The sequence below is a fragment of the Neomonachus schauinslandi genome, chromosome 4 (assembly GCF_002201575.2).
Source record: "Neomonachus schauinslandi chromosome 4, ASM220157v2, whole genome shotgun sequence".
Taxonomy (NCBI): domain Eukaryota; kingdom Metazoa; phylum Chordata; class Mammalia; order Carnivora; family Phocidae; genus Neomonachus; species Neomonachus schauinslandi.
In genome coordinates this window covers 22930670-22958346 of record NC_058406.1, presented here as the reverse complement: position 1 = coordinate 22958346, position 27677 = coordinate 22930670, and the positions used below count along the sequence as shown (strand labels likewise).

General features: G+C 39.9%; 1 protein-coding gene across 12 annotated transcripts in view; it reads left to right on the top strand.

The window, feature by feature from the left end:
* Window positions 1–27677, top strand: part of PUM1 (pumilio RNA binding family member 1) — a 138780-nt gene that overhangs the window by 56615 nt on the left and 54488 nt on the right. For 9 of the 12 annotated variants that reach the window (XM_044914449.1, XM_044914455.1, XM_044914459.1 and 6 more), the window contains exons 4-7: window positions 12337–12445; window positions 13419–13597; window positions 23017–23183; window positions 25213–25483. In XM_044914449.1, the coding sequence (XP_044770384.1) occupies window positions 12337–12445; window positions 13419–13597; window positions 23017–23183; window positions 25213–25483 (726 nt within the window). The remainder of the gene's footprint in view (window positions 1–12336; window positions 12446–13418; window positions 13598–23016; window positions 23184–25212; window positions 25484–27677) is intronic. The other 3 variants (XM_044914458.1, XM_044914457.1, XM_044914460.1) reach the window with 2 other exon arrangements.

Here is a 27677-nt window from a genome sequence, read left to right as displayed (position 1 = left end):
CAGACCTACCATTGTGTATGTTGAGCTGTCTTGCAATGTTTGAATGCAGGAAAACATGTTCTTTTGCAGCAGGATATAACTTATCCACATACTTAGTCTCTCTTCATTAAATTTCTCCCCTTTTACCCTCCTTTGGCTAAAATGTGTTCATTCTTTTCATCCACATCACTACGCTTTATTTGAGGGTAAGCCAACTAAAGAACTACAATAATGCATTAACACTTTTTTTTTTTTTAAGATTTTATTTATTTATTTGAGAGAGAGAATGAGAGAGAGAGCATGAGAGGGGTGAGGGTCAGAGGGAGAAGCAGACTCCCTGCTGAGCAGGGAGCCCGATGCGGGACTCGATCTTGGGACTCTAGGATCATGACCTGAGCCGAAGGCAGTCGCTTAACCAACTGAGCCACCCAGGCGCCCGCATTAACACTTTTTAAGATACTTTGGCATTGATTTCATTGCCTGTGTGAATGTCCCAGCAGATTTTTGGGAGATATTTGTACCATGGTTTTTACATGAGGAAAATGAGTACCAAGGTCAAGTGACTCCAGCTAAGGTCATGAGTATTCAAGATGTGGATTTGACTCCCAAGTTCTATTTTGTTAGGCTCAGGAATAATAATAGCTGCAATATATTGAGCATATGTGATTTTCCAGGTGCTTTGCTAACCACTTTATATACATTATAGTTTTCACAGGGGTCCTGCAGTGTTATGATGTCCTTTAATAGACCAGGCAAAAAGGGATTAGAGAGGTTGAACTCACATCTTTGTCACTCCAAATCTTGGGTTTTTCTATTATTTATTTCTGCATGTCCAGAGTCTACCCATTATTTAAAATCTAGAGTGAACAGCTCCTCTATAAAATCTTTCTTCCTCTAACCAACCAGAAAGCTATGGAGAGGAATTCAAGAAGCAAGTTATTTGTGTCATTCTTATGGCCCTAGTTTATTTTATATGTAGTGATTTGTGTAAATGTTTTCTATTTCCTTGCACATAAGTTTGTTGAAGGCAGGGGCTTCAGCCAATAACATACTTTGTAAACAGTGGCTGCCTAATATATGGTGTTGAACGAATCTTACACACATACTTTTTTTCTAAGCATGGATTCCTCTTTATTTTCTCTTTTATTCCAGAAGTTGATATTGCCCTCCCTTTAAGGGACCTTAGTTCAATTCAGTAAATATTTATTGCCTGTATTCTTTATTCAGATTACTTTTCCATCCCGAGGGATATGGGGTTGTGAAGGGGAAGATGAAGAACTAACAAAACTGAAAAGCCTCTATTCATTCACCCTTCTCTGCATATTTTTACATTTTCAAACTATTTGATTATTACTTTTGCTAAGACGAGTACATAAGATGAATAGTAAATCAGCAATGCTGTTACCATCCAAGTTGAATCTGATATAAGGGATTTATTATAGAGGATCTTTTGTTTAATATAGTTGAAACTAGATCAATGGGACACTTTCTCTGGGCCATCTGCTGAGACGTGGAAATACCCTCATTATATATACACAACCAGACATAATAGTGTTAGAAAAGAGGAATTACTTTTGTTGTTATATTTCTTGTTCAAGTGTGTATTAAACAGTATTGTGTGTAATTCTCTCTTCCACTATTATTTTGCTGATGAGGATCCAGAATTAACCAATTAATCCGTTGTCTCTTGATTGATTAATGCAGTCTGTGATTCTCATTATAGGAAAGCATGTAGAGGAAGTAATTTTCTGTATCAGTCTTCCTGGTATACATAGTAGTCATATCTATGAAATTTTCATCTCCTGGAGTGCATGAAAAGGGAACTTATCCATATCTGGTACACTGAGATCTTTGTCTTGTCAAATTCAATAATTAAAAATGCCCGGAGGCTGACTGGGTATGTGGGTGGGTTTAAGTATTTGCTCCCATCTTGAGGCAAAGGACTCTCTCTTCTCTTAGTTCAGCTGTTTCCTGCTTTGTGGATATGAGGTGGGTAGGTCATGAAGCAAATCTAGATGTTTTCATGGTTTTATTCATGAACTTTACAGGTTTCCTAAGTGATCTGGAGGCTTATCTTTTGCACATTGGGCTCTTACGTGCTACTGCAGGAATCACTTATATAATGATTAAGTCTAGACCTAGTGTAACATATGAATGTGGTTATGTTATAGGTCAAACCATATAGTTTATACATGTACGAAAACAAACGACCTTATCTGTAGGTAACCTATAGATAGCTACCGATAGGTAGCCAAGGTAACATAGTCCTCTATTCCCTTACATCTATTCCTTTGTCCTGCAGAAAAGCCTAGTTCACCCTGGCATTTCTTCATTTTCTGAACATAGTTTACTGTCAGTCTATCAAGTTTTACAAGAGAGCAGAGAAAAGAAGTCTCTTTTGGCCCTGTTCCAATAATTTGAACGGGGAAGGTATACAGAATTTTACTTTCATTGGATTGGTGAAAAGGTGTGCAGCTTGGTTTGGAGCTTGCCCCAGGATAATTTATCACAAAAGAACATGGAGATTGAGGTGCTAATGGTATCTCTGAATTTTTTTATGTAAGTGTGACCAGTGTTTTGTGTGTGTTTCATTTCCCACATGAAGTCATTCCCAGTGAGTGTGTTCTCTGTGTGGTCAAGAACTGCTGTGCTCCTTTGAAGGGTGCACTGTGGAGTTCAGTCATCAGTTGAACTGACTGCAATTCTGTCTAACCTGTGGTTGTCCTAAAATTTTAGATTTACCAAATTCTTATGTCTACTTGATTGGTCTTTTTGCTCATACTGTTCCCCAGCAACCCACCATGGATCTTCAGGGCATTCTAAAAACTTTAACTTGTGAACTTAAACTCAGAATACCATGTTTGTATATACTGGGGTCCTGTTTTCATCTAGACTGCACTCAGTTGACTCTACAGAGTAGATTTCTGGTTAAAAGAATTTCAGTGATAGACTTGCTTATGCATACTTACATCATTCTTGATCATCATAATGGGCTGCGAATCCTCATTTTTGAAATTACATAGTTTTGTTTTTTTATTATTTTATTTTATTTTTATTTATTTGAGAGAGAGCAGAGCATGCAAGAAAGAACATGAGTTGGGGGAGGGGCAGAGGGAGAAGGAGAAGCAGACTCCCCGTTGAGCAGGGAGGCTGCATATGTGGGACTCAATCCCAGGACCCTAGGATTGTGACCTGAGCAGACCCTTAACTGACTGAGCCACCCAGGCGCCCCAGTTTTTTTTTTTTTTTTAAATGCTTTGAAAGCTGAGAGAGGCATCTAAGCAGCCATTTATACCTTTCTTGCCCCATTACCACAGGTCCCCTCTCTTACTGTTTCATGCCTAGTTACTGCAGTGACCTCTTCGCTTAGCTTCTCCGCATCCATTTAAGTTGCCCTCACCCCATTTTATGGAGGAATGTCAGATTAATTTTCTGAACTTAACTTTTCTGATGTTACTTCCCGTTGCTGCCTGTTGGGTTAAGAGCCCAGTGCTTTGGTGACCCACGAAGCCTCACTGGTCACTGGACTAATTGCCTTTTCTACCTCTCCTTACTGCTTCCTGTGCTGCTGTCCAGACTCCTTTCTTCTTGGTGGGCATGTGTCCCACCTGCTTTTCTTTCTTTCTGTCTTTGCTCCTTGTGGAGAGTCCTTCCCACTCCCCTCGCTCTGAGCTCTCCCCCTCCTCTGTGGCAGTCCTGACCAGTCCTGTTGCCAGTGTAGTGTTCCCTTCTTCATCTGAAGTAGATGGTGAAGTTTAACAGTCTGAAGCACTGTATGCTTCTCTTGAAATGAAAGCCTTAGAGCTATATCGCTTTGACTCCTGATAGGTTTTTTTTTTTAGTTTTCTCTTTGGGTGAAGTGTGTATTTTACTACTTTTATTTCTAATTTCTAGTAGTGGCTACTACAGGCTGTGCATTTCAGGGCCTGTTCAAGTAATACTTTACTTTTTGACATCAGTATTTCAGATGCTGAAACTCTTGAAATTTTTCAGTAGCCAGAAAAGCAGTAGTGGTTTTCCAGATGTGAGAGAGAAGGTCAAATTTTACCTCATATTGGCCAGGCCTAAGTGATTTATGTCATTTCATCCTTAGGGGTGGGAGTGTTTCTAAAGGATGTTAGATGTAGCTATTGACCATGCTTATGAAAAGTGCTTGATAGCTGGAAAATATTTTTCAAAAAACCTGTTAATTTTATATACCACATAATTATAGTTATGCAAAATATTAAACTTTTCTTTATTTAAAAGGAGTCCATTAAATTTTAACCACAAGAGATATTAAGAGAACATTAATGTGGAAATTTGTTTTCAGTAGTGAGCATCTTGACACCTAGATGAACAGCTTAAGCAATAATTACTAGGTGCCAGGTTCTGAATCTGCCTGGTAGAAAAATGTGAAAAACTTATACCAAATATTGATTCTTAGGGTTTTTTTTGTTTTTTGTTTTTTTGATTTGAATGTAATGGAGAGGGCAAAAATGTTTTTTTTTTTTTTTTTTAAAGATTTTATTTATTTGACAGAGAGATAGAGAGAGAGAACAAGTACGCAGAGAGGCAGGCAGAGGGAGAGGGAGAAGCAGGCTCCCCGCTGAGCAGGGAGCCCGATGCGGGGCTCGATCCCAGGACCCTGAGATCATGACCCGAGCCGAAGGCAGCCGCTTAACCGACTGAGCCACCCAGGCGCCCCGAGGGCAAAAATGTTTTAACATTTAAAAATAATCTTTACATATAAGAATTGCCTAACTGATTAAAAAGAATGCAGGGCACTTCCTTAATTAGTAGATACATAAACAGGAAGTTTGAATTGAGAAGATCCTATTCCTTAACTGAAACTGAAAGAGAAAATATACTTTTTTTTTTTTTTTTAAAGATTTTATTTACTTATTTGAAAGAGAGCGAGCAAGAGAGAGAGCACAACTGGTGGCGGGGTGGAGGTGCAGAGAGGCAGAGGGAGAGGGAGAAGCAGGCTCCCCGCTGAGCAGGGAGCCCAATGTGGGGCTCCATCCCAGGACCCTGGCATCATGACCTGAGCTGAAGGCAGATGCTTAACCGACTGAGCCACCCAGGCACCCCTATATTTATTTTTAATTAAAAAAATAACTGGCTTGTGATTAAACCATTGAACACATTCAACATTCCTTATGTAAGCTACAGTTTTCAGAGTGGATTAGATGTTATTATCTGCTTGCTTAGAAATACTTGAACCATACGGTGAGCTCTCTCCTTAAAATTGCCACTAACTTTTGTTACTGTGAAATTAGGTTTAAGTGAAGAGTGTCTGCTTAAGAGAAAATGCCTTATTTGTAGTGAATTCCATACCACTATAATCTCAATTTTTATTTGTAGAAAATCAGTTCTAAATCATAAAAGTATATTTTGTAGCAAATCATTCATAATCCCACCACACCAATAAACACCTATTTCAGTTTTTATTTTTCTTTACGGTCTTGATCCAGAAGGGAAGGGTACACAAGGAGAAGTAGTCTTTACACATGCAATTTTGTATTTTACTTTTTTAAAAGTTAGTATTTTTTTGTAAACATTACATATAGTCGTCATGGCTCTTTTGGGTGAGCTTCCATTGTTGTACCACAGCTACCTTGGTGAACATTTAGCTTGCTCCCAACGTTTTTGCTCTTAGACTTTGAATGTAGAGGTTTTTTTTTCCTTTTGAATTGTCTTTTTGCTGTTGTTGAGATAAATTCTCAGGAACGAATGTGACTCTTGATGTATTTATTTTCTGAACCCTTTCCCAAAGAATTGTCCTAACAGTGAATGGATGTACCTTTTTTAAAAAAAAGTCTTGTAAAGTATGTTGTTGTATACTTTTATATTTAAACTGTTTCTTGTTAAAGCTTTTTTAATGACTTAATGAGTGTAGTTCGTAGTATTTATGAAAGCACTTTGTGTACTGTCTCACTTGATATCACAACAACCCTTTATGGCATGGGGGGTGGGATTAGGTAAATCCCTAGGGCATTAAGCTTTTGAGAAGGGATTTCTGAAAATTATACAATTGTCATACATCAGAACTCTGCCTAGAACATGTGACTGTCAGTGGTTACCAACTATACTTTATTTCAGTCAGTTCTGAGTGGTCCTTTCTTTGAGTTGATGTCAAATTCTATTTTAATGCAATGAGAATGTAATGAGAATATGTACTAAGAGATTAAGAAATTTGGGAGGGGACTGTATCTTTTTTCTTTTTTTTAAATAGCTTTATTGAAATATTATGCACATACCATGCAATTCACCCATTTGAAGTGTACAATTCAATATTTTTTGTATATTCACAGAGTTGTGCAACCATCACCACAATCCACTTTTTTAAAAAAATTTTTTATTGTTGTGTTAATCCCCATACATTACATCATTAGTTTTAGATGTAGTGTTCCATGATTCATTGTTTGTGCACAGCACCCAGTGCTCCATGCAAAACGTGTCCTCCTCAATACCCATCACCAGGCTAACCCATCCTCCCACCCCCCCTCCCCTCTAGAACCCTCAGTTTGTTTTTCAGAGTCCATTGTCTCTCATGGTTCGTCTACCCCTCCGATTTCCCCCCCTTCATTCTTCGGGAGGGGACTGTATCTTACTACCTGGCTAAAATACCAGGTATTTGACTCCTGCATTGGTTACATTCCAGTGATGAAACTGAGCTTGTGTTGGAAGTTTGCATTGCCAGGTAACATGATCAAACCTGATCGTGCCTGCAGGGCTGTAGCATGCACCCCTGTGAATAGTACTCCTTTAGAAGCCTAATTTCTGCTCTGAGAGACAGCTCTATGCAGCCTCTGTTGAGTGTGTAAGCAGTTACCTGGTATTTTATTCCTCTTGAGTACAGAGTACTTGGAGTGTGCATTTAGTGTTGAGAACATCAGGAAACCTCACCGATACTTTCCCTGTGCAAATATTAGTGACTGTGTGGTCAGACAATTCCAGTCCTTAATAATCATGTTGCCTCTTTGTTTCTGCAAAGCTGTAATCATGGCTCTTTTGTTAGAGCTCTTAATTTTATGGGATTTACACTGAAGTGGGCTGGTGATGCTGTGCTCACATCTGCTAGCTGAGTACCTAGGAGCATTTCATTGACTAGTCATTAGTAGTGTTCTTAAATCATAGTAGCAGCTGATTTTTTTTAGTGGTTGTTCAGGGCTCAACATTGTATTGCTTTTTTACACAGATCACATTTAATGTTCACTACAGTTCATTTTATAGGTGAGAAAACTGAAGCCAAGAGGGGTTAAATTCTGAATTGGGATTTAAAACCAGGTTGGTCTTTAAAAATGATTTCAGAGCACTGGCGTGTGTTTTACTACTATATTATTTCTTAAAAATAAGACCTTTATTGTCTCCACATCTGTTTAAAGGGCTGTTTGTGGGGGCTAATGTTGTAATTGATTGTGCAACTGCGGCCTTGGGTATTGTCTCTTGTTAGATGATGAAAGAGAAAAGGTGTTTCCAAACAAAATTTAGAGGTTTTCCAAGTGGCTGACATTGCTTGTAAACTAGTACTTGATTTCTCTCTTGTTCTCCAGAAGCCTCATGAATAAGCTTACTGATTTCTTTACTGTCTATAAGTCTTTTTCTTTTATAAACCTGTGGTTCAAACTGGGATAAACAGTGTGTGGTTTTTTTCCCCAAAGATTTGAGAACTGACACTTTTGGGGGTTTGGGGCAGCTAGGAATCCCATTTAATGGGACAAGACAGGGAAGAGCATGAGGTCTGTTGTATGGCTGAGGAGGATGCTGGGACTTCCCAAATCCTGGTTCTCAGTTTGTAGGTCTTGAAAGGGATTTCCATCACTAATTCAGAGGTATTAGATTATGGGATTGACCTACACTAAGGAGAACCACAAGAGAATTCTGTATGAAAACCAAAATGCAGTTTACTAATTTATAAGGAGAAATAATAACTCTCAAGTGGACAGGGTAATTGTGTTCAGTGATCAGCATGCTTGGCTATAGGAGGAAGCCAAGTTCTCATAAGAAGTTTGCTTGCTAAGCAGAGTCTGAGCCTGGGAAGTTACTTGGATGTTTTTAGTGGCTAGTGTAATCAAGCTACTATGTAGCTCGATTCATTAATTGCTTTTATAAGGATAGGCTTGTTTGTGCATCATATGCCCTCTCCCTAAATATGCCAACTGGGTCGTACTACTTATATCTGACTCCCTGAGTCTCTTTTGCTTTTGTTGGACTCCTTCCTAATTCCAGTTATCTTCCTTTGGAATTGTCAAATCTTTTAATCCTCTTATTGCTTAATCGTTCTTTAAAGTAAATTTTGTAAACCTCTGCTGTGATCTGTTCTTTTTTGTCCTGTCAGAGAACAGTTTTTATTTCCAAGTTCTTGATGGGGTAAGCAGGAATATAATATAATAGTTGGATTTAAATTTGATTAGGTGGGGCTTCAGTGAAGGTTTGGCAACTCCCAGCGTTGATGCCAGTGGGTTGGAGAACAAGTATGTTTTAGCCAGTACTGTAGAGATGTTACCTCCAGAGGGTTGCTGTTGAATTTGAAATAACAGTTGGATACTCATCATCACTTAGTTTTATTTTATAACTCAATAGATACAGCTTCTTTTACTCTGATCAGATTTGAACAGTTAATGTCTTTAGTTGACTTGGATATGTGATTGCTACTAGTTCTTGGTAAGCTTAATATGTCTAAGCCGATCTAATTTTGCATAAGTTAATACATTTTTTAATACAGAAGGGCTATAAGACAAAGTAGGGGAGAACATGAAATAGAAAGCATGTAATTTTTTCCAAATTCAAAAGCACTTGGATTTTAGATACTCGAAATGGAACGAGACATGCTTCTTAAAAACAAACTTGTAAAGAACTGTGTAGACTATCAAAACAACCCATTCAGATATATTTATAACTGTATTAGTTCCTGTTGCTACCTAGCAGATCACCTCAAAATTTAGTGGCTTAAAACAACAGAGTTGTTTATACCTCATAGCTTCTGTAGGTCAGCAACCCAGTCATGGCTTCGAAAGATCCCGTTTCAGGGTCCCTCACAAGCTGCACTCAGGATTCCAACTGGGGCTGCAGTGATCTCAGAGTTCAGCTGGGGAAGGGTCTGCTTCCCACCTCACTCACAAGGTTGATGTCAGGATTAAGTTCCTCACAGATTGTTGGACGGAGGGCCTCAGTTCTTAATGAATTGATGTCCCATGACCTTTCTTGTTTTTTTGCCATGTGAGTCTCTCTGTAGGGCAGGTCACAACATAGCAGCGAGCTTTATTAAAGTGAGCAAGCAAGAGGGCAAGAGAGACGAGAGCAAGAGGGCAAGAGAAAGAAACAAGACAGGTAGTTAGTTTTTTGTAAGGTAATCTTGAAAGTGACATGCCATCACTCCTACCACGTGTTACTCCTTAGGAGCAAGTCACGAGGTCCAGCTCACAGTAAAGGGAAGGGGATCACGTTAAGGGCGTGAGGACCAGGAGGCAGGAGTCCTTTCTGATGCTGCTTACCACACAAGTGAGGGGTGGAGATGGGTATGTTTTAGAGGAAAGTGAGAAATGCTAGGTTCTGTGAAAGATCCAGAGACTCGGAAGAGCTTTGCTAAGTTTGCTTCTGTCTTTGCCCATGTCCCTCGTGTTGGTATTTAAATTTTCTTCCCATTCGCACAGCACTCTTGGAACCCATAGGTTCCACCTTTCTCCTTTCCAGAATTGGCATGCTAGCACCTTCCTCCCATCTCCTTTTTCTTTATCTCTTATACACTTGCCCCTTCAGTCCAGGCTGTTTTCATTGATAATAGTTAATGGACTGCCTCACTACTACTTTGCCAAAGCATGTGGAGTTCTAGTACTTTTGGGGCTGCTTCTAGCCTCTGTGTAGGATTTACATTTATACTGATGGTTAATAGTGGGAGATAGGGTTGCCTTTTAGTATCTGACTAGGGTCTTGGGGTTTTTGGTGTTTATTCCTTTGAGACTTGTTGCATCGGTTACTACTTTGAAGTAGAATCTTCACCTTTTAGCACCTTTCTACATGTTTGTTGTGCTGTTGTTTCCTTTTGAGAGAATTTGGCCCAGAACCAGCCTTGCTTACATGTTCACCTGCCTTTGCTGGCTTTGCATGTTATGACAAAGCTCTAGAAGTCATTTTTGAAGCCTTGAGTTCAAGGGCTGCTGCTTCAGCCAGTAAGCAGTTTGACAAATTATAGACAGACTGTATTTGCATATGGAGGCTGGTACTTGAAGAGGCTTTTCCTTGAGCTTTCAGTAAAGATTTCCAAATTTGTGTGGAGAGAGATGAGTGCCATATTGAACATATTTTGATCTCCTTTGCTCTCTTTTCGTTATTATATGGAGACTATCCATTATTATATGAAAATTCATCAACAAGTGAGGTGTCCCTTCTGCCGACATTCTTTCTTATACACAAAGGAGAAGTTGGTCCTGTTTATTCACACTCCCTACAAAATACAGGAGAAAAATCACAATTTTAGTTGGAAAAGATACAACCAATAGGGAAATATTTGTAATCTTGTGAGAGGGCATTTTTGAGACTAAAAGAAGAAAAAGAAGTTTAAAAACAAGAATTCTTGAATTGTGCTTGAGTAATTCACATTAATTTTCAGTGTCCCTTCTGTGATTTACAGCTATTTTGCATTGGTATGATGCCACTGAATACATTTATTGAGAACCTGCTGTGTGGTGGGCATCATGCTAGGCACTCATCAATAATATCTCTAATCATCACAAATTGAAAATTATTTACTTCGTCAGTACAGAGAGAATGAGGCTCGGGGCAGTTCAGCAATTTGTCCTAGGACACATCAAAGTTGTCTAGGCCTTTGCTTCCTGATCCTGCTGCTTCCTGACCCCACTGCTTAGCTGTCCCTCACTCCCACCTTTCTCCCTACCCCTGGCCCTCATCCCCTCAAGTTCACAGACCAGCTCTGTCCTTGTTTCCCTCAGAGAATGAATCCAAGAGGCACCCTGGGAATTGACTGCTTATAACTGCTCATCTTCAAGTAAACCTATGTTTACTAAATGTCAGACCAGAATGTGTCTTTCGTCATGATCTTACTGGATTAGAAAATAAAAAATTAGGGGCTGAAGAGAAAAGTGTGTGGGACACTGCTTTGAGCAGGTTGTAACCCAGGCCTACCAGACAGATTTATAGAGCTAGATTGAAATTATGCTGAGAAACCCACGATTCACATTTGGAAAGCCAAGATGTGATTTTCGTGAGGGCAAAGTTGAGTTATTCCCCCCTTATCATTGGGGTATAAATTGGAAAGGTAAACCTTTATTGTCAAGGAGGAGAGCAAATGCTTTGCTTTCTGGTTTTTGATTCCGTTCCTCTGAGAAATTCAGCTCTCCAGGTGCCTTCTTTTATGCTCACAAGCAGTTACTAAGTATGGTTTCAAAGTTCTGAATTTCTTGTCTGGTAGTAGCTGAAATGAAAACATACTTAGAAGCAATGAGGGGGACATTTTAGTGAGTAAAGCTGATGACTGGAATGAAAAATGATGGAAGTCTAGTGGAATTTCACTTTGTAACCCTGGTCACTAATGCTCTGGTCTTGTGCACACTGTACTGGGTTTTACTTGAAGGGTACTTTGCATTTCTTTGGTCATAGCTCGTTTAAAGTTATATTGGTTTAGGGCCAGTGGTGTGTACATTTCTATGAAGCATGGAATGTTATGTGAGGTCACTTTAATGGTATTACTAAGTTTTGTTAAAATTAATTGAGGTTAAGAGATTTTATTTCCCTTCCAGTAATGGGGAAATAGCTCTTCTGTCTTTCCAAAATCTTGCAATAGGTTAATGTTGTGGTTGGGAAACTTTCTGTTTGTTTTTTCTTTCTGGTAATGAAAGTGTTTTGGGTTAACACAATCTCTGTGTGTGAAGGAGGTGAGTTTTGCCTCTAGCATTCCATAGCTGGGGTCTGAGTTCATGCCCCAGCTTGAGTAACTTTGTATGGCCAGTTAGTACACATGAAGGCAGAAGTAGTGTTTTAGTAGTTGTAGGTACTTTCTTTTTCAAAAGGAGTCTTCTTAGCAAGCCTTTAGCTAATGGGTCTAATATTACTCCCTTTCCTCCCCCACCCCCTTTAAAAATCTTGGCATAAATTAAGTGAATGATTCGAGATATTTAAGCCGAGCCTCTATTGTGGTGGGTTGATCTGTGGCCCCTCCTTGCCTTAGGCCTCTCTGTGACTTTTACCAAATATAGAGTAGTGCTCTGAGCACAGTCTGTATAGTCAGAACACCGTGATTAAAGACCTTCAGGGCACGTGAGCATCTGCAGTACCCTTGTCTAAAAGAAAGTGTTGACTGCTGTACTTTCATCCTTTATGAATTCTTTAAAAGCGTCTATTATTTTTAATTTGCAGCAGCTCTTGCCAGGTAAAAAGTTTTGGGAAACAGATGAATCCAGCAAAGATGGACCAAAAGGAATATTCCTGGGTGATCAATGGCGAGACAGTGCCTGGGGAACATCAGGTAATCTAGATCTAGCATCTGTACTGTGATTTATGCCTGTCTTAGAGCTCCTTTCCTCAGCAATTGGCAAGTCATGAATTTCACATCAGTGACATAAGCATGTCAAGCAATGTCCTGTCCTGTAGTATAATTGCCATGAAGGAGCTTATATGATGTAATTTATTAAAACATAATTAACACAAAATCAAATCTTCAATATTTTATTGAAGTGTTAGCCAGAGGGGAGTGGTCTTATTTGAAATGACCATAATTTCAGCTATAACTTCTTGTTCTGTACTGCTGTCAGCATACTTGGAATTAGAAAATCCATGCCTGCCATTTGAAGTTCATGTTTCTTTTTCCTCCCCTTGCTCCCCTGTGTACTGTGTATGGGATGATCTATTTGTAAATGTGGTTGGGGCCAAATCAAGTCACTGGGCACAGATGCTCTTCTGACAGACTAACCCTGAAGAGGGGTGGGGAGAACCTGTAGAGACACACACTGACAGCAGAAAGAACGAACCGAGGCTAGGGAGGAAGGAGACCGAAAACCTAGAAGCTGCTGTGCTGTGTTACAGCACAATGTAAAAATGGAACCTCAGATGACAGTGAGTCATCAGAAAATATCAAATTATGTTGTTGGTTTTAAAAAGGGCAGTAACATCACATTTTGTTTTAGTAATATTACCAATAAAATATATTAATAAGAAATTCTGCTACTTGAAAGGGGTAAACAGTTTATCCACTATAGCTAGATAAACCAGTTATGTGAACTGCTGTATTGCTCTGCTGTCTGGATATATGAGGAGTGTGTTCCGTTTTCCTTAGTTTATGTAGAATTTTATACTTAGGGAAAAACACAATAGGAGGTTTTGGCTCACCTGACCATGGCAGGCTTCCTGATTCCCAGTCATTGGTTTATCCATGAGACATCACTCATAATTTGTTTGAGCCTCTGGCTGCACTGTATCATGCTTGTGTATCTTTTTTGTAGATCATTCAGTTTCCCAGCCAATCATGGTGCAGAGAAGACCTGGTCAGAGTTTCCATGTGAACAGTGAGGTCAATTCTGTACTGTCCCCACGGTCGGAGAGTGGGGGACTAGGCGTTAGCATGGTGGAGTATGTGTTGAGCTCATCCCCGGGCGATTCCTGTCTAAGAAAAGGAGGATTTGTAAGTTGGCTCGAGGAACTTGTTCCTATATCTCTCTTTTTTTACCCCCCTAAAGCAAAACATGCCTGTTTAGTTTCCTTAGATATTCACAGCACTAAGTAACAGTGTATTTTAAAAACACTTTTATTTCAATTAGATGCCAGCATACACAGTAGGAGATGCAAACTGAACTTTTTAAAAAACAAAGACATGATGTTTTTGGGGGGATACATTGATAATGTGAGGTAGAACTGAAATCTAGTTCTCAGTTCATTGGTCTATCAGAAGCCATTTTTAGTTTAAAACAAAAAACATAAAAAGAGAAGGAATTAAAATAAGAAAGCCAAAGCTGGGGTGTCAGTAGGGAATAGATCTGAGAGCAGTGATTTGCCAGTTCCCAATAATCCTTAAAGTGTATGGGTATGTAGGATCATTCTTGTTTCACTTTGTTTAATTATGGTATGGTCTTTAGCCCTCTTTGAACAGCTTTGCCTCTTACACCTTGCCTGTTAGGAAAGTCGAAGTTCTGTTAGTTCCAGATCTGCAGGGTTTTTTTTTTTTTTAATTCATCACCATTTGAACTCTCCGATGCTCAGTTGTGCTGCCAAAGCAGCTTGTCTGTCCATAGCCTTTTCCCTTATAAGTCTTAAACAGTCTTCTTCAAGCATCTTTGGTAGGCTTTCTTTCTCAAAACTGCTTCTCTGTCATCAGCTCTCTATAGATGTGAAGTCTTACGATGCATTTCCATTTGAGTCTTCCTCATTTTGTGGTCTGTGCCTGGTTTTGTATTCCATGTGGTAGCCAGGAAGGTCATGAGAGGCAGCCTGAATCTGTCTTCCCTCCTTTCCTCCTGACTTGGCTTGCTTTGTACCTTTTCAAAGTCCTTTCTCTGTGAAGTCTTTTTCAGCTAATCCTTTTTGTTGGCAGTCCTATAAAAGGCCTTCTTTCCCCCAAATCATATTAATCATTTTGCCTCCATAAACTATCTTATGTTACCTTAGAGCATTTGTTGTCAGTATTTTTATCGTCCTGTGTCTGTTTGTTGCTAGGTATCAGAGGCTTGTTCCTGTTTTCCTCATTCCACCTGAAACTTCTTTAGAGTAACAGGAGTTCATTCTTGGTACAACTTCCTCAAGTGTCAAGTACAATTCCTTCATATGTTAGTGGACATTAAATGAATGTTGACTTGGTTGGCATGAGGAGAACAGGTGAAGTTTAAGGTAACCAGAATCCACATGGAGTTAGCTTTCTTCTAGGCATGCCAAAGATGATGCTTCGGCTGCCATTGACATTTGCCATGTGGCTGGAACTTTTAATTGCACAGGAAAACCAGAAAAGATTAACTTCTCTAAGAGGGTGTTTTGGATTTCTCCCAGCTTCACACCTAGAAATTTGGTGTGAGGAATTTAGCCAGAAAAGGATCTTTTTGTTTTATAATGACCCTTAGGAGGATCAAGGGACTGAACTGGGGCTTTTGTCTTGAGTCTTGAGTACTAGTCATTCCAAAGCTGACCTGATTGCTTCTGGGTCTTTTGACACTGCAAAGACATAGGTCAGGTTTAGTGGCTTGTGATCAGCTAGGAAAAGCCTTCTTATTTGAACCTTCCCAAGAGACTGCTTGGGAACAATAAGATCTACCCTGTGGATGTGAGGAATGGATTTGGGCAAAATGATCATTTCCTTGTTGTCCCATGGAAAGGATGGTGTTACGCCTCTTCTTTCACCATATCCCTGGTTCACCTCTTCTTCTGTCCTCACACTTTCCCCATCTCATGAGCGCAGATTTCTCAGAGGAAGTACTGCCTGCTGATTTCTGTGTATAACTTCTAGTTATTTACTATGGGAGAAAAGTCGGTATCGTGTGTAGGTAAGTGGTCGGTGTGGTGAGTTGGAACCTGTATGACACTTCCCATGAATTCTGTGTTATGCATGTGATGTGTTTCTAATCCTTGGGTATTAGCCAAGAGGCACATGCCTGGGTTACTGTAAAGTTTGTAAGCAGGCAGAAAAATAATTGGAATTAGGAGAAAGATAAAACACTGGGACTGAATTATTATTTTTGCCTGCTTCTCTCTTTTAAGCAATCACTTTGGCGGTTAATCTTATGACAGAGCATTATCTTCTGCATTCATTGTCTTGTATTTGATTTTGTAAAGGTGGCTTTCATCCTTAGTTGTCCTGAGAGACTGGTAATTTTTACCTCTTGTACAGTATTGTCACTAGAGGAGTTTAAGATCTCAGAAAATTAAGAGGTCAGAAAATTGAACTCTCCCAATCGGATAATTTACTGGGCTTCTGAGGTTTGCATGAAGATAAATGAAACTTCTCTAAATCTGTGTTCCAACTTCTCAGAAGGCAGATTGTGGGTATGAAATACTGCTGTGTATTTTGACTTGAATTGCATCTAAAGGGTGATCCAGGAGGACTGATTGGTGACATCAGGCTACCACATTGCATATCCAATCTTCTGGTGGTTGGAGGCCTGAGGATCAGTGAACTACTTTATCAGCTTTATGGCCTGGCTTTGCTCTGCCTGTTGGTTAGGATGACATTTGACCAAAGTTCTGGTCATGGAAACCTGAATCACTTGTTGGTGGTCATGGTATGCATGCATCTTCTTGGAAAAGGTGAACCTCCTTTTTAAAAAAAAAAAAAAAAAAAAATCCAGTCTGTCATTGAAAGTTCAGAGGCCAGGGAAGAGAGAATATGTGCTGCTTTGTAGATAATTGTTCTAAGAGTGGCAATTGATTGTTCATGGGTCAGAGCACTCAGGTATTTTTACTTTGGGTGGCTGTACATCCAGTAAACCATGGAAAGACTCCATTTTAATTCCAAGACCTGAAACATCATCTCTGATGGTGTAATAAATGTAGATCTCAAAGCAAGCGCTTTAGGGGCCGTTCTTGGATACTGACAACAGGTAATCCAGACTCTAATAACTTTTCAGTTAGAGGTGGTTTAGAACTAAATCTACTCCTTCTACAGTGATTTCCACTTTCGGTAAGGTTGTTTCTTGGTTACAGCTTGAATGAAGGTGTTTAACTCTTTGTCTAGCTTTCCTGAGCTTAAGTTCATTTTGATTATGCAAATGGACTCATTTGAGTACTTTTGGCTTCTGTGATGAGATTACTTTCAAGCTGACAATAAGAATCCTAGAGCAATATTTTGTTCTTAGCACCCACTGTAAGATTTTGGTACTTTTCTACATATGAATCCAAAACTTCAGGGTAGCAGTTTTCAGAATAATAGCAAAACTCAGAATACCAGTTAAGTCAGAGTCTGTCAATTCTAAAGTTTTCTTTTCTATCCTTTATTTTATTTATTCCTGGAGTAAGACAGCCTCCCCTCCGTGCCCTGCCCCCCCCCCAACAAAGCATGGTTCAGAGTGGTTACAAAACCACATGTGACTACTGTATTGTGAGGCCACTGAGTGAAATATGCCATCGAAGGATGCTGCTGTTTGCCTTTTGGAATACCAGTCGATCTTCAAATAGATTGAAGTCTAGCCAGTCAGAAGAGTGGATCATAATTTCTACCTTTCTGAGAAGGTTTATGGTGCCTAGGGAAATGAGAAGACCACTTAAGCATCAATTTTAGGTGAAGATCACCTTAACCTTGCATAGGAAAGATTTTTAGAAAAAAATACCTTTGGCCGGCCTTTCTACTTGTATGTAGAGACTGGCTGCTTTCTGACCTGGAAGAGGCATACACACTCCTAGCAATTCATTTGGGTCACAAAACTTGATAACTGTTTTTCTCACTGCATTTGTTTTAGGTAACTAGTGCTACTTAATTGATTTTGTTTAAAAACTGTGTGCAGTGTAATGCAGTTAGAAGTCAGGGGTTTGAATTTCAACTGACCTTAATTTTCTCATCTGTGAAATGGAGTAATTAAAAACCCTAATTTATATGGATGTGTAATATATATGACAATGCCCCCCCCCCCCTTTTTTTTAAAGATTTTTTTTTTTTTTTTTGAGGGAGGGGGAGAGCGGGAGGGATCACAGAGGGAGAGGGAGAAGCAGACTCACCGCTGAGCAGGGAGCCCGATGTGGGGCTCAATCCCAGGACCCTGAGATCATGACCTGAGCCAAAGGCAGACGCTCAACTGACTGAGCCACCCAGGTGCTCTGTATATGAAAATGCTTTGTAAACCTTACAGAATCTTGCTCCACAAAGTCCATGGGCCAATAACATTATCACTGCATGGGAGCTTATTATATATTATCAGTTTAGAATCTCTGACTCAACCCCAGATCTATTGAATCAAAACCTGTATATTGCCAAGAGCCTCGGGTGATTTGCATGCACACTGAAGTTTGAAAAATACATAATTTTCTTGGGAGATTAAATTACCAGGAGGCCATGGATCACATTCAGAAACTTCATCTACAGGGTAGAGCCACTTCAGATTTGAACTTCCCTTGAACAAGAATTCTACATGCTCTACTTTGCCCTGTCAAGCTTTTAAGTACTGACTAGATAAAAAATTAAAAAAGCACCAATCAAATTTTGAAAAACTTGTTTTGTTTTCATCTCTATCATAACATACCATTCCGCATGGTCAAGATACGTTTTTTTGTTTTTTCCTCCCTTCTGGATTTGGTGGTTACCACAGCAGAGGGGACCACTCTTCTTACCTTTCTGTACACCAGGAATTAGGTGATCGTGTACACAGTGCCTGGGATATTCTGTGTTCCACTGTTTCTGAAGTATACACTTCCCCACTTTGTTCATTTTGAAATTGGGATGCATCTTTCAGATGGTAGTATATCATAGTTTAATTGTCAGCATTTCATAAAATGATGGTATTGTTATTAATTGATGATTTGATGAAATGTAGTTGGTGGTGGCTCAGTTCTGCACACATATCTCCTGAAAATCAGTGGTACAAAGGGTCTAATGATCAGAGCTGTAAGTTTTTTTTCCAAGGGGAGAGACATAAGGTAACTAGCAATTTTGAGGCTTTGGGAGATTGAAAGGTGGATATATTTGAAAAAGGCAGTAGGGAAAAATGTGAAAATGGAATAAAGTACTTTTAAGAATTTTTTAAAAAAGAATTGCACTTTTATGAATTGCCTTATTGAATCCTTGAAACAGTCCTTTGAGGTGTAGACAGTGTTGTCCCTATGAGTTTATAGCTGCGAAAAATGAGGCTTTCTGGGAAGTGGTAGGGCCTGGATTCAAACTTCATTCTAATTTCAAATATGCAAAATATTCCTTTTTAGAAAGAAGGGAGGAAAATTACTAATCTTATCGAATATGACTTGTTCCATGGAGCTCTGCGGGTAAGATCACTGCAGTAAGAGGAGAAATTAAATTCTCATTTCTCTGACTCATTCAGAATTAATAGATACTCTCTGAAATATTCCTCCTGTTTATGTGAGGCCTTTGAGGAAGCTGATCCCTAAATGGAGGGACTCTAATCTCCACAATAGAAGGTTCTTCTCTCTGTCTGCTCTTCTCTCAGTTCTTTGGTATCTTGCAGTGGAACATAGTCTTGCGCCTCTGTGTACGCAGGGGACCTCTCAGAACCGTTCTTGGCCCCACTCTTGAGATTTTAATTGGGCTTGGCTATGTGTGTTTTGAGCACTCATTGAAGCTTATATGTGAGTACTAAAGGTTTGGGTTAACATTCATTTAAAGGAAGCCCACAATAAAAAGATGCTATTAATCCTTCTTTGTTTTTTCTTTTATTTAGCTAATAGACTTTTTTCAGCACTATTACATACTAGGGAATATGTGACAAAAAAGCCCAACAAAAACCCTGCCTTTATGATGCTTATGTTGGACTTAATTACAGTGGTTCTCATTTGTGAGTGCTTATTAGAATTGCTGGAGGAGAAGCTTTTTATAACACTTGTGGGAGCTTTTGCAGACCAGTTAAATCAGAATCTCTGGGTGCGAGCCCAGACACTTGTAATTTTTTTTTTTTTTAAAGATTTTATTTATTTATTTGACAGAGAGAGAGACAGCAAGAGAGGGAACACAAGCAGGGGGAGTGGGAAAGGGAGAAGCAGGCTTACCCGCCTAGCAGAGAGCCCGATGCGGGGCTCGATCCCAGGATCCCGGGATCATGACCTGAGCCGAAGGCAGACGCACAACGACTGAGCCACCTAGGCGCCCCTGACACTTGTAAATTTTAAAAAGATTGTGATGTTCAACACTAACCATACAGCCACTACACTGTGAAAATGAGTGTCCTTTGGAGGGCCAGATTGGCTGTATACTTCTATTAGAGTTAAACCACTTAATTGGGCCATTTAAGAGTTTTAATCTTGATATCATGGATAATGTTACAGAAGAAATACCATCACAAAATTACCCCTGTGCTGTAGATGAGAGAACTCAGACTTGGATTTCATGACCTGTCCAAAGTCCTCTGCCAGTATGTGTCTGCAGTTGAGATGGAGTGTAGATTCTGTGCAATCTGGATTAGTTCTTTAAGACCACATAGCTGTGAATACCAACCCTTATCTTAAATATTAAAAATATTTATAAAAATCCCATAATGTACCAGCCCATTTCTACCCTTGTTCTTCTCTCTCTAGGGTGTTCACATTTCTTTTCTTTTTTTTTTTTTTAAGATTTTATTTATTTTTTGACAGAGAGAGAGACAGTGAGAGAGGGAACACAAGCAGGGGGAGTGGGAGAGTGAGAAGCAGGCTTCCCGCGGAGCAGGGAGCCCGATGCGGGGCTCGATCCCAGCACCCTGGGATTATGACCTGAGCCGAAGGCAGACACTTAATGACTGAGCCACCCAGGCGCCCCAGGGTGTTCACATTTCTAAGAGACCATTTTCATGATCTTGAACCCTGTGTTCTCTTTTACTAGCAGACTTTTGACAAAAAGTCTTCCCACTGTGCTTTTGGTATCCTTAAAAATCAGACTTGTCAACCATTTTTATTTAGGGCTATTATTGAATTCCTGAAATTTTTTCTCTTAAGTAAACTTTTTACTGAAATATGACCTGTGTGCTGAAAAGTGTTTAAGTCATAAATGTTCATCTGCATGCGTTTCTACAAAATGAATACACCCAGTGACCATCCAGATCAAGGAATGGAAGTCTCCCTTGGGCCCCCCGCCTTCAAATAGAAGGAACCTACTATTCTGAGGAATTTATAGCCTACTCAGAGCAGAAAACCAGGTAGCTATATTTTATATGAATAGACTGTACAATATTGGTGAAAAACAGCCCATCCTAGGGATTCCTTTGAAAATCTAGCCCTTGGCAGTATAATTAAGAAAGTTAAGTATCAGGGACTGTTTTCAGAGACAGGCCGAGCTGTCTCTGTTAGGCCTCCTTTTAAAGGGTCACTGAGGAGAGATACTGCAGGGTGTTGATTTGGTGAGTGACTCTCCCCCGTCACCAGCTTTCTTGCTTGTTGGTGACACTTCCTACTGCTTCTTTATCCCATTTCCTTCCTATTTTTGCTGGTAGACCTTTGCAGGTGCTGATGAGAAATTGGAGCTGGACTGCTCCTTCTGAGCCAGCGACTTGTAGATTTACGGAGGATTACTTAGGTGTGTTAGTGGGATGATCCTTCTAATTAATACTTTTGTTACTGACATTAATAGTGGCTAATGCAGGCAGAGTTGTTTGTTATCTAGACCGTGTCACTACTTCCTGGACTCCTATGATAAAGACAATGGGAGGATCCTTCTAATTTTAGTGGTTCAGTTTTTCAGGATTTTTTGGTCATTTCAGTTTACTTTGTCATAGTTTTTGAACTTCTGCCAAGCGCTGTATTTAGTGCTGGGGATATGAAAATGAATACATGGTTTTTGTCAGTTTTACCTTTGCAGTAGGAGGGAGGTATTGTTTCTGGACGTTTTTAAAGATCTTTCTGTCTTTAGAATCCTATCATATTTCCATCTCTGCTTTAGGATCTCACTGTGGTGCTTAATTGGCTGTCATTCACTCCTCTTGAACCAGTAATAGTTACACTTTGAAGATTCTACTGTGAAAGTCACATCTCAGTGGCTGCCAAAACTGTAGTTTACCATCTTGATGCCGCATGAAATGAAGTTGTGTATCCTTTCTTTGTCCTTCTTGTACGTGGTCCTTGGTTCACATTAGCCATGAAGTCTTTTTCTGTGTCTTGAACAGAGAATGATTTTGAAAGTAAAATGGGCTCTGAACTGGCAGGTGAAAGCTCTAAGAATGTCAAGATTCATGAGTTACCCTTTCTGGGCCAGAGATCTCCAGGAACTGCCCATTCCCGGGCCTGCCTATTCACAACCCAGTGTCTGCTGCTCCAGCATCCATTACTGATCCTCTCCCGCCCCAGTGAAATTTGGTTGTGGTGACTGGAAATGTTGTGAAGTAGCTCTCATCTTTTTCTCTCTGGTTCTTGCCTTTTGCCGGGAGCTTTAATTTGGTCCAGAAGTCAGTGGTGAAGACAAGCAAGGTTGCCCCTCTCCAGTTTTATAAAAGCAAAGGTTACTTACCATTTGGTAGGATTCTGCCAAGATCTCTGACCCGTGTCAAGTCACTCTACCAAATCTTCTTTTCCTTTTGGAAATCAAGGCACATTTGATTTATATGTCGGGGTCTTAATTTAGGATGTTGCTAAGAGGGGACAGACTTCATTTCCTTAGAAGAGAAAGCATCGGTGTGCTTGGCACCAAAATAATTCTTTAGGTCTAGTCTTTCAGAGATAAAGTCTGCTGCATCAGCGATCCAGCTGACGGGGCTTCCCTGTAGTCTCAGAATAATCTGGTATGGGGCAGGCTCAGAGTGAAAAACAACAGATAAGCACTCAGAGTACTCTTCAAAGAATTTCACAGATTTAACGTGTTTTGAAGGATTAGAAAAAAATTAAAGTGAAGGATGATCGGTGAATTATTGATGCAGTAAGCCTTGAGACGGAGAGTGGAGCTGGGGTGATGGTAGGTGGTACAAATTGGCAGGGCGTGTGTCCCAAGGTAAAGTGGAGGATAATTGAATTGGAATGATGTCAGACCACACTTAGCTCAGTACTCAGAAGTAAGAGAGTTTACACAGGCAATGGCGAAGTAGGGAATTCTTTTTGTAGGCTTACCATTTTCCAGCTATACTGTTAGCTGCCATACCTGGGGCTTACTAGGAGTTGTGCTATTGAATAGTGTTAGATTTGGAAGTAGAGAAGTGGGACCAAGAGATGTAAAGTTGTGGCTGGGCTTCGGGTAGAAAGGAAAAAATGGGATGGTGGGACATTTGGGTATGGTAAGACTGTCCTAAACTCTGTAACATAATTGTATGTCTGTCTCCCCCATTTGGCAAGACTTTCTGCAGTGTTCCTGCCTCTGTGTTGTCTGTTAATTAGATTGTAATGTCTTGAAAGGGCATGGACACTACCCTGTTTTAATTAGCATCTAGTGTAGTCTCGTGTCCACAGTGGTTGCCCGCTGTTGTTAGTTGATGATGATTAGTGAAGCTGAAGCTATTTTTTAAACAGGGCCCAAGGGATGCAGACAGTGATGAAAACGACAAAGGTGACAAGAAGAACAAGGGTGCGTTTGATGGAGATAAGCTAGGAGATTTGAAGGAGGAGGGTGATGTGATGGACAAGACCAATGGTTTGCCAGTGCAGAATGGGATTGACACAGACGTCAAAGATTTTAGGTTTGTATGTTTTACACTTCTGACTTTTGAATGGGGGCTATGGGTTTTTGTTTTGATTTAGTTTTATTTGGATTTTAGGTTTTTTTTCCTTCCTTACCTGTCCTTTTTAAGAATTGGGTCCAGTGCAGGCCATACCACAAAGACTGTAAGTTTACTGGTAAGGTAGAACTTCTAAGAGCTGTCAATGCCTGGTGCTTTCCCAAAACAATAGACTTTTGCATTTGCAAAGGGCTCTATTATTTGCAGAATGATTCTATAAATATCATTTCAGTGATTCTCAAATATCAAAGTCGCCTGGGATGGGTGCCTTGGGATTTTCCCTAAATTTCTCCCAAATCACTAGTTTGGGAGTAACCATGGTCACTAATGGAAGCGTGTCCCCTTTCTCCGGCATGTTAGTGTGGAGAGAAACAGTTGAGAACTTACGCATTATTTTATTTGAGACTCCTAAACTCCCTGGGAGGTAGGTGGGTCAGTATCATTTTCCTCAGTTTGAAGAACCAGAGATGCAGCTTATATGACTTGTTCTTAGTCGTCTCCCTTCCATGGATGCCTCTCATTCCATCTCTGGTGATGCCTGATTTGCAGGTTTTACCCTATAATTTAATATACACACTATTCAGATGATGTTGCATATTTGTCTTCTACACTTGGCAATATTCCTCATTTATGTAGGTAACCTTTAGTGATGGTATATAATTCTAAAAAGGTAAAAATCCTTGGTCAGTGATATACAGATAGAGAATTTAATTTTGAATAATTTTAATGTTAGTCTGAAGCTAATATATGTGTGTCTAAACACACATCTATTTCTGATCCTGATACCTATCAAAGCCAAAATTAAAATTCATTTTGGATCATTGTATGCAGAACAACATTCAGTTGTTTAGTATTCCTAATTTACTATGTTAATCTTGTGAGTATAAAGAATTACAGTCTTTGGAGGAAATTTGAGGCACAGAGTAATAACCACTTACCTAAGGTCTTTCAGATGAAGTAGATAGCCTTTCCATCCTGAACCTCAGGCAGCCTGTAGTAGGGTCTGGTAGTAGTTGACTTCTGACTGGGTGGTGATGGTAGGGCAGGTGTGTGAGAGGGAATACGGCAGTAGCTTTAACTTGTACCAGCTTAAAGGGCTGAAGGGCACGGAATGTAGCCACAGGCTATGCTCCCCTTACTAGAATGTAACAGTGTTCTATATTAGTCTGATTTGGAATTATACTGTCCTGCAGTCCCTTTTACATAGGGTGATCCTATATTCCCGGTCACCTGAGACAGTACTCGTTTCTGCCATGTCCTAGGATATTTATTCATAGTGCCCCTTTTTTTGCTGTTAGGAATATCCTGGTTTGGATGATAAATGATACTCTCACACTACTTTTAATTCTTAGAGCTGTCTCCTCAGCAGGGGCATATCCTAGATAATGAATTTATTTTGTACTGTTTTGTAATGGTTTGCTTCTGGTTTCTTAGAAGGGGAAAAGGCAGACAGGTTTAGCACTGACCAGGAGTACCAAGATAATACTTAAAATTTTTTTCACCTATAAAAAATTTTTTTAAAAATAGAATCATTCTCATATATGGAATTTCCCCCTAGAAACTACTTTTTCCATTGGCTCTCTGCTTAAAGAGTAGGTGTTACTGGGGGGGGGGGGGGGGGGGGGCGGGGGCGTCATAATTTACTACCTGCATTTTGGGAATCTTGTTTTCATGGTTGCCACAGGCAGTGTTTTTTCCAGTTCATTCATTGTTCCTCAAATCTGGGCCCTTTGGTTAAAGGAATTGTAAATTAATACTAGTTAATGTGAATTTACAGGGTGGGTTGTGGTGGGAAGGCAAGCAATAGAAGAGTTGTTTTATAGGCTATAACATGTAAGCCCCGTAAAGTGCCTCTGGTTGTTTTGTAGAAATAGTTTTAAGTACTGTTGATGATAAACTATGTTCAAGGACATCGTCCTTAAACTTGGGTTGCTGTAGTGTCCCTCCCCGCTCAAAATAAGGTTTAATGCCCTTTACTTTCTCTGTTTAGCCGTACCCCTGGTAATTGCCAGAACTCTGCTAATGAAGTGGATCTTCTGGGTCCAAACCAGAATGGTTCTGAGGGCTTAGCCCAGCTGACCAGCACCAATGGTGCCAAGCCTGTGGAGGATTTCTCCAACATGGAGTCCCAGAGTGTCCCCTTGGACCCCATGGAACATGTGGGCATGGAGCCTCTTCAGTTTGATTATTCAGGCACGCAGGTACCTGTGGACTCAGCAGCAGCAACTGTGGGACTTTTTGACTACAATTCTCAACAACAGGTACTGTGTGTGTCTCTCTGTCACTCTCTTTACTCTCCTCCAGCCAGCACATGATTCAAGTGACTAAGAATCGGGGGGATGGGAGGAGGGTGGCATTATTTTAGGCTGTAGCCAGCCCTTCTTAACCCGACAGTGATGTGGGCATACAAAAGCCTCTGTATCTTCCCCTCCAGAGGCGGATTCCCATGCTGAGATTATGGGCAAGAGATCACTCTGCTCGACATGTGCTTCTTTTGGCTCCTCTGTCACCCCAGGGCCTGGGGAGTGGGTGAGGTCGTGTTACCGCTTGTGACACAATCTTCTTGGATGCTAAATTGACCTCTCTGAAGATTAATAAGATTGTGATGCTGTTGGTTGGTTTTGTTTTTAAAATAGTAAACTCTGTTACCTACTGCTGGCAGGAGTCCAGTGTGAGGTCGTCTTGTTAGTCATGTCTTTTAATTAAGTGAGTAACTATAGATAACAAACATACCTGCTGTCTTTCCGAAGAGTTAAAATACAATTAGGGGAAAAACACAAATCACTCCTGTAAAAATCTACAGTGAAATTATGTGGCTCTTTCTTTTCTTCATGAATCCTTGGAAGACATTATATATGTGCCTTCTGGTTTTAAAGGCATGGCATGATTAACTCTGGGGTTTACTGATCCTTCTGTTTAATTTTTTTTAAAGTAAAAAACCAGCTGTCTGAATTATAAAACGGGGCAGGTAGCTTCCCCATCTTGTCAGGTACCACAGGCTCTCTCTTGTGGCTGAAAGCACTTTGATGGGCCATGAATTTCTGATATTCATTAGTTTTGGACTGGAACATAAATATAAACCTCTAGGCTTGAAAGGTTAAAATCTCATTTTGATAGTTAGGAATTCTACATCTATGGGGGAAATTGGCTTATGGTCTATCCCTTTGTTGTTATAAATAGCTGACTTTAAATGAATTTTGATGTATAAAGCTAACCATTTAATATTAATAAGAATTAATAGCAATAATAATAACATTAATAAAGTTTACAAAAGGAAATCCCTCTAAGGGATGATGTGATATGTGTGCTCTGGTCATATCAGGTGGATCTATTAGGTTTAATTAACAGACTCTTTTTCTAGAGAGAGTAAATTTTAAGTGTCCGCTACTCTCCCTGTGGTTCCCAATAGATGTGCCATCTCTCTGAAAGGATGATTTTTGTGCTTTTTCTCTTTTTTCACTGTTTTGCCCCCTTTCACAGTGAATCCTCAAAACAGCAGTTTTGAGTGAAGCCAGAAATTACCTTAGGTGCTGAAGATAGATTAGACTTCAACTTTGTGCCACATCAGCAAATGTGTAGGGGACACTGTTACCAAGTAGACTTCAGCTTGCTCAGCTTAGGATAGGAGTGTGGTGGTAATTCTCTGTCTAAATTGAGGTTCGTGAGTGTAGGCTACTTTTTCTTCTTCTCCTTCTTTTTTTTTTAAGTAGGCTCCACACTCATTGTGGAGCCCAATGAGGGACTTGAACTCACAACCCTGAGATCAAGACCTGAGCTGAGATCAAGAGTCACATGCTCAAGTGACATCTCTGTTTACACTCAGGGAGTGTAGGCTACTTCTAATCAGGATTCTTAACCTGGTTATATCAAGAAGTTTTATCTGAATTCTTTCTTTTACTTTGTCTTCTGTGGTCTGAACTTCCATAGCAGCCCCTAGAACTCTGGCCATTTTTGGTGCTTAGCTTCCCATTCCTCATCTAATCCAGTCTAACCCTTTGCTTGTTATTTAAGAAGTGTTTGTCTTCAACCTTTTGTGAAGAAAAATCTGATGCTCTTTCATTGAATTGTTCTTTACTTCATAATCAGAGTTGGGATTTTCTTTTGATGTATTGATCTCTCGTTTCAAACTAATTTTACCAATGTTTTGGGAGGCTGGATAATTATTAGAACTTGAACAGATGTGTCCTTTGGCAAACTCACAAGCAGTTAACATGATTACATCAAAGACAACACCCACTCAGATTTATGAAGCCTGGGATGCCTTCACCACGTATCCCACTTCAGTAATTTTTGAAGGTGAATGTCATTATTTTGAAAGTTAAACTATTGTTGGTTTTTGGCTTCCCATGAATGTCTTGGTTGTGGTAACATAGGGGCATTGTTACATAGGTAGACCATAATCACATGATGTTATCATTGTTGTTTTATCCCGTGGGCCTATAATTCTTGCTTTTC